Source organism: Cetorhinus maximus, chromosome 21, assembly GCF_964194155.1.
Source record: "Cetorhinus maximus chromosome 21, sCetMax3.hap1.1, whole genome shotgun sequence".
Lineage (NCBI taxonomy): Eukaryota > Metazoa > Chordata > Chondrichthyes > Lamniformes > Cetorhinidae > Cetorhinus > Cetorhinus maximus.
This window is the reverse complement of record NC_135899.1, coordinates 4,835,723-4,849,374: the sequence shown is the minus strand read 5'-3', so window position 1 is coordinate 4,849,374 and position 13,652 is coordinate 4,835,723. Positions and strand designations below refer to the sequence as shown.

The following is a 13,652-nucleotide window of genomic DNA, read 5'->3' as shown; positions in this document are numbered from 1 at the left end:
GCTAAGCAAGTCCTGCGTGACAGCACTGTTGACAATCCCTTCCATTACTTTACTGATGATCAAGAGTAGACTAATGGAGTGGTAATTGGGTGGATTGGATTTGTCCTGCTTTTTATGTAAAGGGCAATTTTCCATATTGCCGGGCAGATGCCAGTGTCTTAGCTGTACTTCAACAGCTTGGCTAGGCGGGCAGCAAGTTCTGAAGCACCAGTCAGTATTATTGCCGGAATATTGTCAGGGCCCATAGCCTTTGCACTGTCCAGTGTCTTCAGCCATTTCTTGATATCACATGGAGTGAACCAAATTGGCTGAAGACTGGCATCTCTGATGCTGGGTTCCTCCGGAGAAGGCTGAGATAGATCATCCACTCCGCACTGAAGATTGTTGCAAATGCTACAGCCTTATCTTTTTCACTGATGTGCTGGGGTCCCCCATCATTGAGGATGTAAATTTTGTGGAGCCTCCTCCTCCAGTGGGTTGTTTAATTGTCCACCATCATTCACAACTGGATGTTGCAGGACTGCAGAGCTTAGATCTGATCCATTGGTTCTGGAATCGCTTAGCTCTGTCTATCACTTGCTGCTTATGCTGTTTGGCATGCAAGTAGTCCTGTGTTGTAGCTTCAGCAGGTTGGCACCTCATTTTTAGCTATGCCTGGTGCTGCTCCTGGCATGCCCTCCTGCACTCTTCATTGAACCAGGGTTGATCCCATGACTTGGTGGTAATTGGAGAGGGGGGGATACGCTGGGCCATGAGGTTACAGACTGTGGTTGAGTACAATTCTGCTGCTGATCATGCGCCTCATGGTTTCCCAGTCTTGAGTTGCTAGATCTGTTCGAAACACCACAACATGATGGAGGGTATCCTCAAAGTGAAGGCGGGCCTTTGCCTCCACAATGACTGTGTAGTGGTCACTGCTACCATTACTGTCATGGACAGATGCATCTGTAGCAGGCATGTTGGTGAGGATAAAGTCAAGCATGTTTTTCCCTCTTGTTGGTTCCCTCACCACCTGCCGCAGACCCAGTCTATCAGCTATGTCCTTTAGGACTCGGCCAGCTTGGTCAGTGGTGGTGCTCCCGAGCCACTCTTGGTGATGGACATTGAAGTCTCCACCCCGAGTGCATTCTGAGCCTTTGTCACGCTCAGAGCTTCCTCCAAGTGATGTTCAACATAGAGCAGTACTGATTCATCAGCTGACAGGGGCTCGCTAAGTGGCATCAGCAGGAGGTTTCCTTGCCCATATTTGACATTGTTCCACGAGATTTCATGGGATCCATCGTCAATGTTGTGGACTCCCAGGGCAACTCCCTCCTGACTGTATACCACTGTGACGCCACCCATGCTGCTGGTGGGAGGGGACATATCCAGGGATGGTGATGGTGCTGTCTGGGACATTGCCTGTAGGCTATGATTCTGTGAGTATGACTATGTCAGGCTGTTGCTTGACTAGTCTGTGAGACAGCTCTCCCAATGTTGGCAATTTTTAGAAAGGAGGACTTGCAGGGTTGACAGGGCTGAGTTTGCCTTTGTTGTTTCCGGTGCCTAGGTCATTGCCAGGTAGTCCATCCAGTTTCATTCCTTATTGACTTGTTTTTAACGGTTTGATACAACCGAGAAGCTTGCTAGACTATTTCAGAGGACATTGTAAGAGGCAACCAGATTGCTGTGGGTCTGGAGTCACATGTAGGGCAGGCCAGGTGAGGACGACAGATTTCTTTCCGTAATGGACATTCATAAACCAGATGGGTTTTTACAACAATCGACAATACTTTCATGGTCAACATTAGACTTATAATTCCAGATTTTAATTGAATTCAAATTTCACCATCTGCTGTGGTGGGATTCGGACCCAGGCCCCTGGAGCATTACCCTGGGCATCTGGAATACTAGTCCAATGACAATGCCAATGCCTCCCTGTTTCCTGGAAGGATCCAGGTGCAGAGAAATTCAGGACAGCAGTAACGTGACTGCCACGAACAGTAATAGGGCTGTATTTTATGCTGAGGGTGGGATCCACACACCCTCATGTAAATTTCAGGGGCAATCACACTGCTGCTGAGTCAACTCGCCTCAATTCAGCCAATGTCAGGTGACCACCTGACAACTCCCCTGCTAGCATAAAATTATGAGGTGGGGTGAGACTGGGTATTGTGTAATGAGAAAGGAATAATTGGCAATCTAGTTGTGCGAGGCCCCTTGGGGTTGAGCGACCATAATATGACAGAATTCTTCATCAAGATGGAGAGTGACGTAGTTGATTCTGAGACTTGGGTCCTGAATCTTAATAAAGAAAACTATGATGGTATGAGGTGCGAGTTGGCCATGATGGATTGGGAAACGTTACTTAAAGGGATGACGGTTGATAGGCAATGGCAAACATTCAAAGAGCGCATGGGTGAACTGCAACAATTGTTTCTTCCTGTCTGGCGCAAAAGTAAAACAGGAAAGGTGGCCAAACCATGGCTTACAAGGGAAATTAGAGACAATATTGGATGCAAGGAAGAGGCATACAAATTGACCAGAAAAAACAACAGACTTGAGGATTGGGAGCACTTTAGAATTCAGCAAAGGAGGACCAAGGGATTGATTAAGAAGGGGAAAATAGAGTACAAGAGTAAGCTTGCAGGGAACATAAAAACTGACTGTAAATGTTTCTATAGGTATGTGAAGAGAAAAGGATTGGTGAAGACAAATGTAGGTCCCTTGCAGTCAGAAACAGGGGAATTTACAATGGGAACAAAGAAATGGCTGACCAACTAAATACATACTTTGGTTCTGTCTTCACAAAGGAGGACACAAATAACATACCAGAAATGTTGGGGAACACAGGGTTTAGTGAGAGGGCGGAACTGAAAGAAATCAGTATTAGTAGGGAAATGGTGCTGGGGAAATTGATGGGATTGAAGGCCGATAAATCGCCAGGGCCTGATAATCAACATCCCAGAGTACTTAAGGAAGTGGCCCTAGAAATAGTGGATGCATTGGTGGTCATCTTCCGAGATTCAAAGACTCTGGAACAGTTCCTACAGATTGGAGGGTAGCTAATGTAACCCCACTATTTAAAAAGGGAAGCAGAGAGAAAACAGGGAATTATAGACCAGTCAGCCTGATGTCGGTAGCGGCGAAAATTCTAGAGTGCATTATAAAAGATTTAATAGCTGGAATGTGGAAAACAGTGGCAGAATCGGACAGAGTCAGCATGGATTTATGAAAGGGAACTCATGCTTGACAAATGTACTGGAATTTTTCGAGGATGTAACTAGTAAAGTTGATGAGGGGGAGCCAGTGGATGTGGTTTATTTAGATTTTCAGAAGGATTTCCACAAAGTTCCACATAAGTTATTGGTGTGTAAAATTAAAGCGCATGGGATTGGGGTTAGTGTATTGAGATGGATAGAAAACTAGTTGCCAGAGAGGAAACAAAGAGTAGGAATAAACGGGTCTTTTGCCGAATGGCAGGCAGTGACTAGTGGGGTACCGCAGGGAACAGTGCTGGGACTCCAGTTATTCACAATATATATTAATGATTTAGAGGAGGGAATTAAATGTAATATCTCCAACTTTGCGGATGACACAAAGCTGGGTGGGAGGGTGAGCTGTGAGAAGGATGCAGAGATGCTTCAGTGTGATTTGGACAAGCTGAGTGAGTGGGCAAATGCATGGTAGATGCAGTATAATGTGGATAAATGTGAGGTTATCCATTTTGGTAGCAAAAACAGGAAGGCAGATGATTATGTGAATGGCTATAAATTGAGAGAGTGGAATGTGCAACGAGACCTGGGTGTCATTGTACACCAGTCGCTGAAGCTAAGCATGCAGGTGCAGCAGGCGGGAAAGAAGGCAAATGGTATGTTGGCCTTCATTGCCAGAGGATTTGAGTACAGGAACAGGGATGCCTTGCTGTAATTGTACAGGGCCTTGGTGAGACCACACCTGGAATATTGTGTGCAGTTTTGGTCTCCTTATCTGAGGAAAGATATACTTGCTATAGATGGAGTGCAGTGAAGGTTTACCTGACTGATTTCTGGGATGGCAGGACTGACATATGAGGAGAGATTGAGTTGATTAGGATCATATTCGCTGGAGTTCAGAAGAATGAGGGGAGATCTCATAGAAACCTAGAAAATTCTAACAGGACTAGACAGGGTAGATGCAGTAAGGATGTTCCCGATGGTGGGGGAGTCCAGAGTCAGGGGTCACAGTCTGAGGATACGGGGTAGACATTTAAGACTGAAATGAGGAGAAATTTCTTCACCCAGAGAGTGGTGAGCCTGTCGAATTCATTACCACAGAAAGTAGTTGAGACCAAAACATTATATGCTTTCAAGAAGGAGTTAGATGTAGCTCTAGGGGCGAAAGGAATCAAAGGGTATGGGGAGAAAGCAGGAGGAGGCTATTGAATTGGATGATTAGCCATGATCATAATGAATGGTGAAGCAGTTTCGAAGGGCCGAATGGCCTACTCCTGCTCCTAGTTTCTATATTTCTATGATTCTGTGGGAATGGGTGAACCAGTGGCGGGTATGTCACCAAGGACATAGCACCCTAATTTACAGGTCCACCTGCCTGTTTGTCCACCCACGAATGGTCCGTAAAGTTCAGCCGATATTGTCCAGGTGAAAGTCCAGCTATCAGTGGACAAATCTCCCTAAAATCCACTGGAGGAGAGGCTGCACCTTCCTCGGAGGTGAGACACTGAGAAATCTAAGTGTCATCTTCTTGATCATCAATCCTGGTGAGTGGGGATCCCCCATATACTGCCGGGATTAACTATGGTTGAGGTTGACGATTAAATTGGGGGTCGAATAGTGGTATTGTCACTGGGCTGGAAATCCAGAGCCCCAGTGTAATGTTCTGGTGACCTGGGTTCCAAACCCACCACAACAGATGGTGGAATTTGAGTTCAATAAAAAAATGTAGAATTAAAAAAAGTCTAATGATGTTGTTGATTGTTGTGAAAGCCCATCTGGTTCACTAATGTCCTACAGGGAAGGACATTTTAGCTGGTCTGGCCTATATGTGACTCCAGACTTACAGCAATGTGGTTGACTCTTAAAATACTCTCTGAACAAGGGCAACAAACGCTGGCCTAGCCAGCAATGCCCACGTCCCATGAACGAATAATTATTAAAAAATTGTGTGGGCGGGCTGACCACCCACACTGTGGTGAAGTGGACTCTCTGTGGACATTAGGGAAAAGACACTTTGTTGAGGTGAATTATAAACCGGCAGAGTTAAGGCAGTCACAGTTCCTGCCTATTTAACTCCATTTAGCACCCACAGTGAGAGGGAAATCGTAGGACAATCCAGACAAACAAATTCCACTGGCCCACTTACTCCCCCTATCATTTAATATGTTTATTTTATGTTCAGTGTTACTGAAAACATGAGGAATATTGAACATTTGAAAGGTTTGATTCCCAAATGTAATCGATCACTGATTGATCGTGGGCTTTCAGAAAACCAGCCTCCAGTAAAAGCAGCAGCATTTTTCAGTTTTCAAATGTAGCTCCCTCCTGTCCCTTACATTTCTGACCAGTCTACTGATCGAGTGGGAAACAGAATTGGCACCGACGGACAATATGGAAATCCCCAAGACTCCAGGATTTGGTACAGCGTCAGGAACGGGACAGATGGAATTTCAGCAGATCCCAGATCTGTCCTGAAAATACATCCATTGGGAATTCTGGGCCAGGCTAATTGTTCAGCAAAAAAATATCAAATGGAAACAGATCAGACAATTATATATTTTAACAGAAAACTGACTGAAGTAAAATCTAGTCAGTTACAATACAATTAGATATTTATTATAAAGAGACAGATCCCTTCAACTAATAACAGAGAGAGCTGTTTAATAGCTGGTGTCAGGAAGCTCACACCCACCTGTATTAATCACCGTCAGCATCTTTTTCCACACTCTGTACTGCAGTGACCCAATGTACTTCCCCACATTTATTAAAGGGTAAACCTTCTGTGGCTCTGGGAGAGTTCGCTTCACTCTGAAACAGGAGATAAAGGTCAGTGTTGGATCATTCCAGGGTGAGGGAGAAATATGTTAGAAATAAAAATCAAACCAAGGGTGTAAATTTTACCTTTTCTGTAGATCTTGAATTTTCTGTGGAACAAGAACAATAATTAATGTTTGTGTTTGGAGAACATTTTATCACAAAAAGTAAAGAAACAAACTGGATTCCACAGAAAAGTACATTATAAATATAGCAAGTTATTGGACTGCCTCTTCCTGTCCTCACTGGACTGTGAGTTACTCCACAATATTACAAATGACTCGATCTTACTGCACAACACAACTCAGAGGTACAATCCAATTGTAAAATCCTGATGGATGTCCAATTATTGGAATTAATTTAACAGCACTATGGGTATACATACACCACAGGGACTGCAGCTGTTCAAGAAGGCAGCTCACCACCACCTTTTCAAGGGCAATTAGGGATGGGCAACAAATGCTGGCCTAGCCAGCAATGCCAACTTGCCATGAAGGAATAAACAAAACAGTTGCTTGGTAGAACAGAACTTGAATATTGATGAAAAGAGACGTTACTTGTGAAAAAATTTCAGATGAAAAGATTATTTTCTCTTTTCAGTAATAATTAATTAATTGTTTAAAGAGAATTACTTTAATGATTTCATTTAATAATTTGTATGTGTCCTGGAGACAAATGTTTCTGTGACTCTGTACCAGTGTTGTCCAATAGAAATCACGGACTATCCTAGAAAGACGGGGAAATCTGCAATGTTAGTTTTACGTTCAGCCTTGGGGCTAATCAAACTTGTCTTTGAATCTTTGTCTGCAGTTATACTACAGATAGCGTCTCAGACCACTCTGTGTAACCTGAAAACCTGAACCATACAGAATATAAACAAGTTCCAGATGTAGTAATTTCCAAGTTAAAGGCAGCCGTTAGTGACCTTGGGTGTGAGACAGAGGAAACAAAATGTCACAGGTGATTGGTATTATTCTGGTCAGTGAATTTTATATTCTAGATATTGATGACACAACCTGTTCATTCTTCACGACAGTCTCAAAAAGAGGTGAAGGAGAGAGAAATAAATAAACAGGCACCGTTAAAAACTTGATGTTGTCCTGTTCACTCAGCTCTTGTTCAATATCCCGAACAGTGATTGAAAGCGATGAGATTTCCTCCGTTATCTTCTCAATCCTCTCCTTCATCTCCTGACTCTTTTTCTCTTTCTCCAGGTTCAGATCTTCCAACACGATTCTCTCTTCCTCACGGAGAAACTGGTGCAGTTTTTCAAATTCGGCTGTAATCTGTTTCTCTGTATTTACACCTTGGTCCTTTGGAAATTATCAGTGAGGTTGAAAAATCAAATGAGGATTTTAAAAAGGTTATTCAGCCTGAGCAGTTCTGTTCATATCAGAATATTATACAGAAAAAATATTCCCAATCTAGTTAATCCACATCCAGATAATTTATTGAGATGTATGTATGATTTATTTTAAACAGAGAAAGTTATTCTCTAATGTTCTGAAATCTAGTTACTTGATTATACCTTAGATATAATAGATGATAGATGATCAGACGATAATTTATTCAGAAGAGGAAGCTCTAACTGAGGATCAAGTTGCTAATTTCTCTATTTGGTTTATTGGTGACGATCTTGAATTTAAAACCCCAAGTTTTGGACTCCCTGTCAAACAGAAACATCTTCTTAACATCTACACTATCAAAAACTTTCATAATTTTAACGGACTCTCTAAGGTCACCTCACAGATTCTCTTTTCCAGCTGGTTGAATCTTTCCCTAAAGGTATAACCTCTCAGTTCTGGTATCATCTTTGTAATTATACTTTTGCGCCTTCTCCACTACCTCTTTATCCTTTTTATAATATGGAGACAGAATTCTGCACAGTACAATTCTGGACGTCTATAATTCTGTACAGAATGTCAAACAAAATAAGATCAGAAGTACCTGAATGTGGGTTAATGTTTTCTCATAATCACTTTTTACAGCATCACATTCCTTCTTCTTGTCCAGGATCGGCTTCAGTAAATTTTGCAGTTCCTCCTGATGAAAGAATAACAATTAATTTGTACATTTTTCAAAAATAAACACCCAAAATTAAACATCATACAGTTAAAATTAAAAATCTGAAGGCTCTTATTGTGGGGTACCTATTGCTTCACATTCAGCAGTTTGGTTGAAAAGTCCTATCAAAGGTTTTCATCTTGCCCTCATCAGGACAATTCACAAGAAATTGCCAACATTAAGGGGACAACAATTTATACTGCTGGGAAGAGTGCTGATTGGTTGGCAAGTGGACTCTGATTGGTGGAGGCGTTGCCATGCAGAATGCAGCATGGAACAGTTAACTGCCCAGATGCGAATTTCTGATTGTTTAGTGTGGTAATTTGATGTGTAATATACCTTTAAGAAGAATGGTATACAGGATGATCACATGATCTTGTCATCCAATAGCTGTGTAGCTTGGGCTACCTCTGTAGTTAGTCTTGAGTTAGGTTTTGTGTTAGAAGCACACAAGTGTAACAGCTGTGTCTCTTGTGTAAATAAACAGTATGTGCATCATCTAATATTGGTCTGCTGATCTGTTCTTTCTTCTGTACCAACTCGGCCATCCTGAATCATGCGTGCAACCCGTATTCTTTAGTCCCAGCAAATGGGTATTGAGAACACAACATTTAGCAAGTGTTGTCCAATCCTGATTGTGCTAAGAATTACACTGAAAATCAATTTAAGATTATCAGTCGGTCTTTCAGTGTGGCTCACTTATGCATGCTAGAAGCCACAAATATTCACACACAGGGCCCTGTGCTTAGCAGGCAGATGGAGCCTGCCCCACATGCTGCACCTTTGACAACCAAACAAAAGCTTGGGGAACAGCCATTCCCTGGTTCACTCCCCAGGGCAAAGCCTTGACCAATCACAGTCGACCTGGTTTGAATTTTGAACAAAAGCACCTTCATGCCTTTGTTACCTCCAGAATGTTCCAACGCATTCCTGGCTGCTCTCCCACATTCTACCCTCCATAAACTTGAGGCCATTCAAAACCCTGCTGCCCATCTTCTTACACCATGCCCCATTCACCTATCATCCCGGTGCTCGTTGACCTACATTGGCTCCCGCAAAAAACACCTCGATTTTAAAGTTTGCATCTGTAATAAAACATTGTGTAATAACTTTATAAAATCCTAAAACAGCGACGCTCATTACCTCTGCCAAGGGCACGTCTCTATCACAAGCTGAAACAAGCCATTATTAATCCTGATAGCAGGGATGGGAGGTGATCTTATGACTCAAACATAAACCAACTGTCTGAAGATTAAACAGGATGTCCTGGCAAGAAATGAGTTTATTGGTCCTGGATTGGACCAACAGCTGGGAGAAGCAGGGTGATTCTAATCCCCATGGCTGATAGTGGCAGCCTCCTCAGAATAGTTTGCTGGTCCTGGGCTTCTCATGGAAATAAGAGGGATTACTTTGAATACCTGTCCCTTGCCAATGGACAAATGAATAAATTAATGGCATAAAAACTTGCCAGAAATGAGGTAAATAAATGGATTCTTGAAAGGGAAAAACAACACTTTGGACAGAAGGGAGCCTCTCGAGGTGGACCAGTGCTGGCTCCTGCCTATCACCCTGGTTAGTCCAAGAAGACTTTGGACAAAGGAGAGCTTTTCAAAATGATCTATACTGGCTTCGGCCTAACATTTTGACTAGCTAAAGAAGACTGAAGAAAACAGAAGAAACTGCCCCTTCCAGTTATGAAGATCAGCTTCATTCCTCCATTTGCCCAATCCAGGACTGTAAACCATTCTGAGGAGACTGTCACCATCAGCCATGGGGATCAGCATCCCCCTGCTGTTCCCCGCTGTTTGTCCAATCCAGGACCAATAAACTGTTCTCACTTGTTACTTATGCATTTTCTGCCTATTTAGATTACACATCATATCTAAACCGTTCCTTCTTAATAAATTTAAACTACCTTAAATTCACGGATGAGTTCTCGACTCTCTATTTTGGGTAATCTGAGCCTCCAGAACTTTAAATCTTACAAATCCTTTAAAATCACTCCATGGCCTCGCTCCCCGCTATGTCTATAATCTCCTTCGGCCCCACAATGTTGTGAGATATCTGCTCTCATTTAATTCTGGCCTCTTGACCATCCCTGATTTTAATTACTCCACAATTAGTGGCTGCACCTTTAACTGCAGAGGTCCTGAGCTCTGGGATTTTCTCCCTAACCCCCTTCACCTCTCAGCCTGGTAAACACTCCTGAAAACCTACCTCTTTGCCCAAGCTTTGCACCATCCGTCCTAATATCTCCCGATGTGGCTCAGTGTCTAATTTTACTTTACAACACTCCTGTGAAGGACCTGAGGATGTTTTATTACATTAAAGGTGCTAGATAAATATAGGTTTTTGTTGTTGATGTAAAGTGAGACTCCTTTTAGACTAAAGTGAATCTTTCATCCTCTGTTGTAAAAGAGTTTAGGTTTAATAATTATTTACAATTAGTTTGTAGTTTAGCTTAGTTAATGATCAAGTAATTCAAGTTTATTAATCAATTAATCCAATATGATATGCTGATGAATTGTAGTCAATGCAGGACACTAGTACATCATGTGACTAGGTCTTAGCAGTCACATCCACACTCGACAAGTGGGCAATACCACATGGGCCCAAGACAATGCTTCAAAGACATCACGGTTCAGCAGTCCTGGTCTGGGACCATCATCCTCCCTAGCAATTAAAACTTACCAGTTTATATTTCCTAAAATCCCAAAGCCTATCATGTGAAGGTTTTAAGCAGTTAGTCCTCATTCCTGATAATTAGTCTAGTCCTTTTAATTTGTAGTATTGTAAGAAGGGTAAAAGCAGTCACTTTCCTTCACAACACGAAACCATCTTTGGTTCTGTTAAGCTTAGAGTTAAGTTCTGTAATCAGTTTTTATCGCCATGTTGTTCTCTTGCCTTTAATTCCTTATGAAGATATAATGTATTATGCTGCATCTTGTATGTGTATCCTGATACCTCAACTTGAGCACACCAATCAGTTTTGTGCACTAATTTTGTTTGTATTTTCTATGGGCTTTATGTAATTTCTGTAACTTTGTAATTTCTGAAAGGCTATGCACTGCTCTGTCCTCTTTTACTATTTTTAATTAATTTGTCCCAAGCACTGGTAGATACAACAAAAACATCGAAGCTCTGCTCTCAACCAAAACACACTGATAAGTACCTGTCTTAATCTGAGTTCTAGGGGACGTACGATATTGACACCTACATATCAATAGGCACCTGACACACTGAGCCCAATCACTGAGTGTTACTGACATCATACCCTCTACTACCTCAAACAAGCGGACACCGAAATTAACTTAAGACCCCTGTTATCTCTGTTGAAAGTCATAACATTTAATGAAAGAAGAGAAAAAGCTACAATGAGAGGGACTGTCCCATGAGTAACTGAGACATAGGAGGGCCAATCAGGAGTCAACAGGAAATGACATCAATTGATGACCGTTACACGTGAGAAACAAATCAAAAACTGATCATGCACCACTTAAACCAATCGGGAGTGATCATTTGCTGCCCGAGCCAATAAAAATTCAAAAGCATGATTGATCATGAATGTGGGCTGTGATTTAGAAAGAGTTTAAAAGCACCAGCTTTGAGCTACCAGACATGCATTGAATTAGAAACTGAAGACAAGAGACTGCTTTCCAGCCGGGAGCAGACCACAGAACTGACCGACCGGGAGGGAGAGAGGGAGAAGACCACACAACCGACCGGGAAGGAGGGAGAGAGGGAGAAGACCACAGAACCGACCGGGAGGGAAAGAGGGAGAAGACCACAGAACCAACCGGGAGGGAAAGAGGGAGAAGACCACAGAACCAACTGGGAGGGAGAGAGGGAGAAGACCACAGAACCAACCGGGAGGGAGGGAGGGAGAAGACCACAGAACCGACCGGGAGGGAAAGAGGGAGAAGACCACAGAACCAACCGGGAGAGGGAGAAGACCACAGAACCAACCGGGAGGGAGAGAGGGAGAAGACCACAGAACCAACCGGGAGGGAGAGAGGGAGAAGACCACAGAACCAACCGGGAGGGAGAGAGGGAGAAGACCACAGAACCAACAGGGAGGGAGGGAGAGAGAAGACCACAGAACCAACAGGGAGGGGGGGAGGGAGGGAGAGAGGGAGAAGACCACAGAACTGACCGACCGGGAGGGAGAGAGGGAGAAGACCACAGAACCAACTGACAGAGAGAGAGAAGATCACATGTCACCTTGTGCCCTGAGCTGAATCAGGAAGCAAGAACCATGCTGAGCCAGTGAAGTCATTGCCTAACTTGTTAAGTATTACTTTTGTTACTTAATAAACATTTCCTGAGTTACATCACCAGATTGTCTCCTATTGCCTGAATGGTTAAAGTCTCAAAAGGACAAATTAATGTTGAGTGAGGGCAGACTCACGGATTTGGAAGTTAAACACCCACAAAAAATTACATTCACCCTGGTTTCTGCAGCAGAGATACAAATGGCAGTTCATCTAAAGACTGAGTAATTAAATAATAAATATTGAGAAATGCTCAAACAGAATCTATTAATGTTCCCTGTGTGGGATTCTGTTATCTGTTCCTGTATCTTATTTTACACAGTATCTCCTCACCTTTAACTCTTCAGTCGCTTCTTCCACTGGCAGCACCTCATGGTTTTGATGACTTTTTGAAATTTGACAAATGACACAAATGGGCTGATTGTCAGTTTTACAGAAAACTTTCAGCTTCTCCTTGTGACGGCTGCATTCCTGCTGAATTTCACCACCTTTATCACTACTTACAAATGTCTCCACGACATTGGAGAGGGTGCGGTTGGGTCTGAGGTCCATGGATGAAGTCTCCTTTCGACAAACAGGACAGGAGGTAGTGCCAGCTTTCTCCCAGTAACGGGTTATACAGGATCGACAGAAGCTGTGATCACAGTCGATTAAGACAGGGTCTTTATACAGATCATGGCAAATAGCACAGGAAAGATCAGCTTCCATCTCGAAGGACTGATAACCTTGCTCTGTGCTCTATGTAAAATGGTGATCAGTATGAAGTGAAATACTTTCAGTTTCATTTCCTGATTCCAGCAGCAACATAAACTACACCCAGAAAAGGGGAAATGAGGCATATAAATAGATTGCAGATAAATAAAATTTCACAGAATCACAGAATTGTTAAGGCACAGGAGGAGCCCATTCAGCCCATCATGTCTGCACCGGTCCCTGAATTCACTTCGTGCTATTCTCCAGCCTTCATCCCGTAACCCTGCACATTCGTTCTCTCCAAATCACAGTCAAATTCCTTTTTGAATGCCTCAATTGAACATGTCTCCACCACACTCTCAGGCAGTGTATTCCAGACCCTAATCACTCTCTGTGTGACAAAGCTTTTTTCTCATGTCACTTTTGCATCTTTTGCCAAGTACTTTAAATCTGTGCTGCCTCATTCTCGATCCTTTCATGAGTGGGAACCGTTGCTCCCTATCTACTCTGTCCAGATCTCTCATGATTTTGAATAACTCTATCAAATCTCCTCTCAGCCTTCTTTTCTCTGAGGAAAGCAGTCCAAACTGCTCCAATCTATCTTCTTAACTGAAGT

At 42.8% G+C, this 13,652-nt stretch overlaps 1 protein-coding gene across 1 annotated transcript in view; it reads right to left on the bottom strand.

The window, feature by feature from the left end:
• Positions 1–13,073, bottom strand: part of LOC144695596 (zinc-binding protein A33-like) — a 40,508-nt gene extending 27,435 nt beyond the window's left edge. Inside the window, exons 1-5 of the mRNA XM_078566495.1 lie at positions 12,677–13,073; positions 7,956–8,051; positions 7,088–7,321; positions 6,096–6,118; positions 5,887–6,002 (exon numbers count right to left, since the gene is read on the bottom strand). Of these exons, the coding sequence (XP_078422621.1) occupies positions 5,887–6,002; positions 6,096–6,118; positions 7,088–7,321; positions 7,956–8,051; positions 12,677–13,051 (844 nt within the window). The 5' untranslated portion in view covers positions 13,052–13,073. The remainder of the gene's footprint in view (positions 1–5,886; positions 6,003–6,095; positions 6,119–7,087; positions 7,322–7,955; positions 8,052–12,676) is intronic.
• Positions 13,074–13,652: the final 579 nt, after the last annotated feature.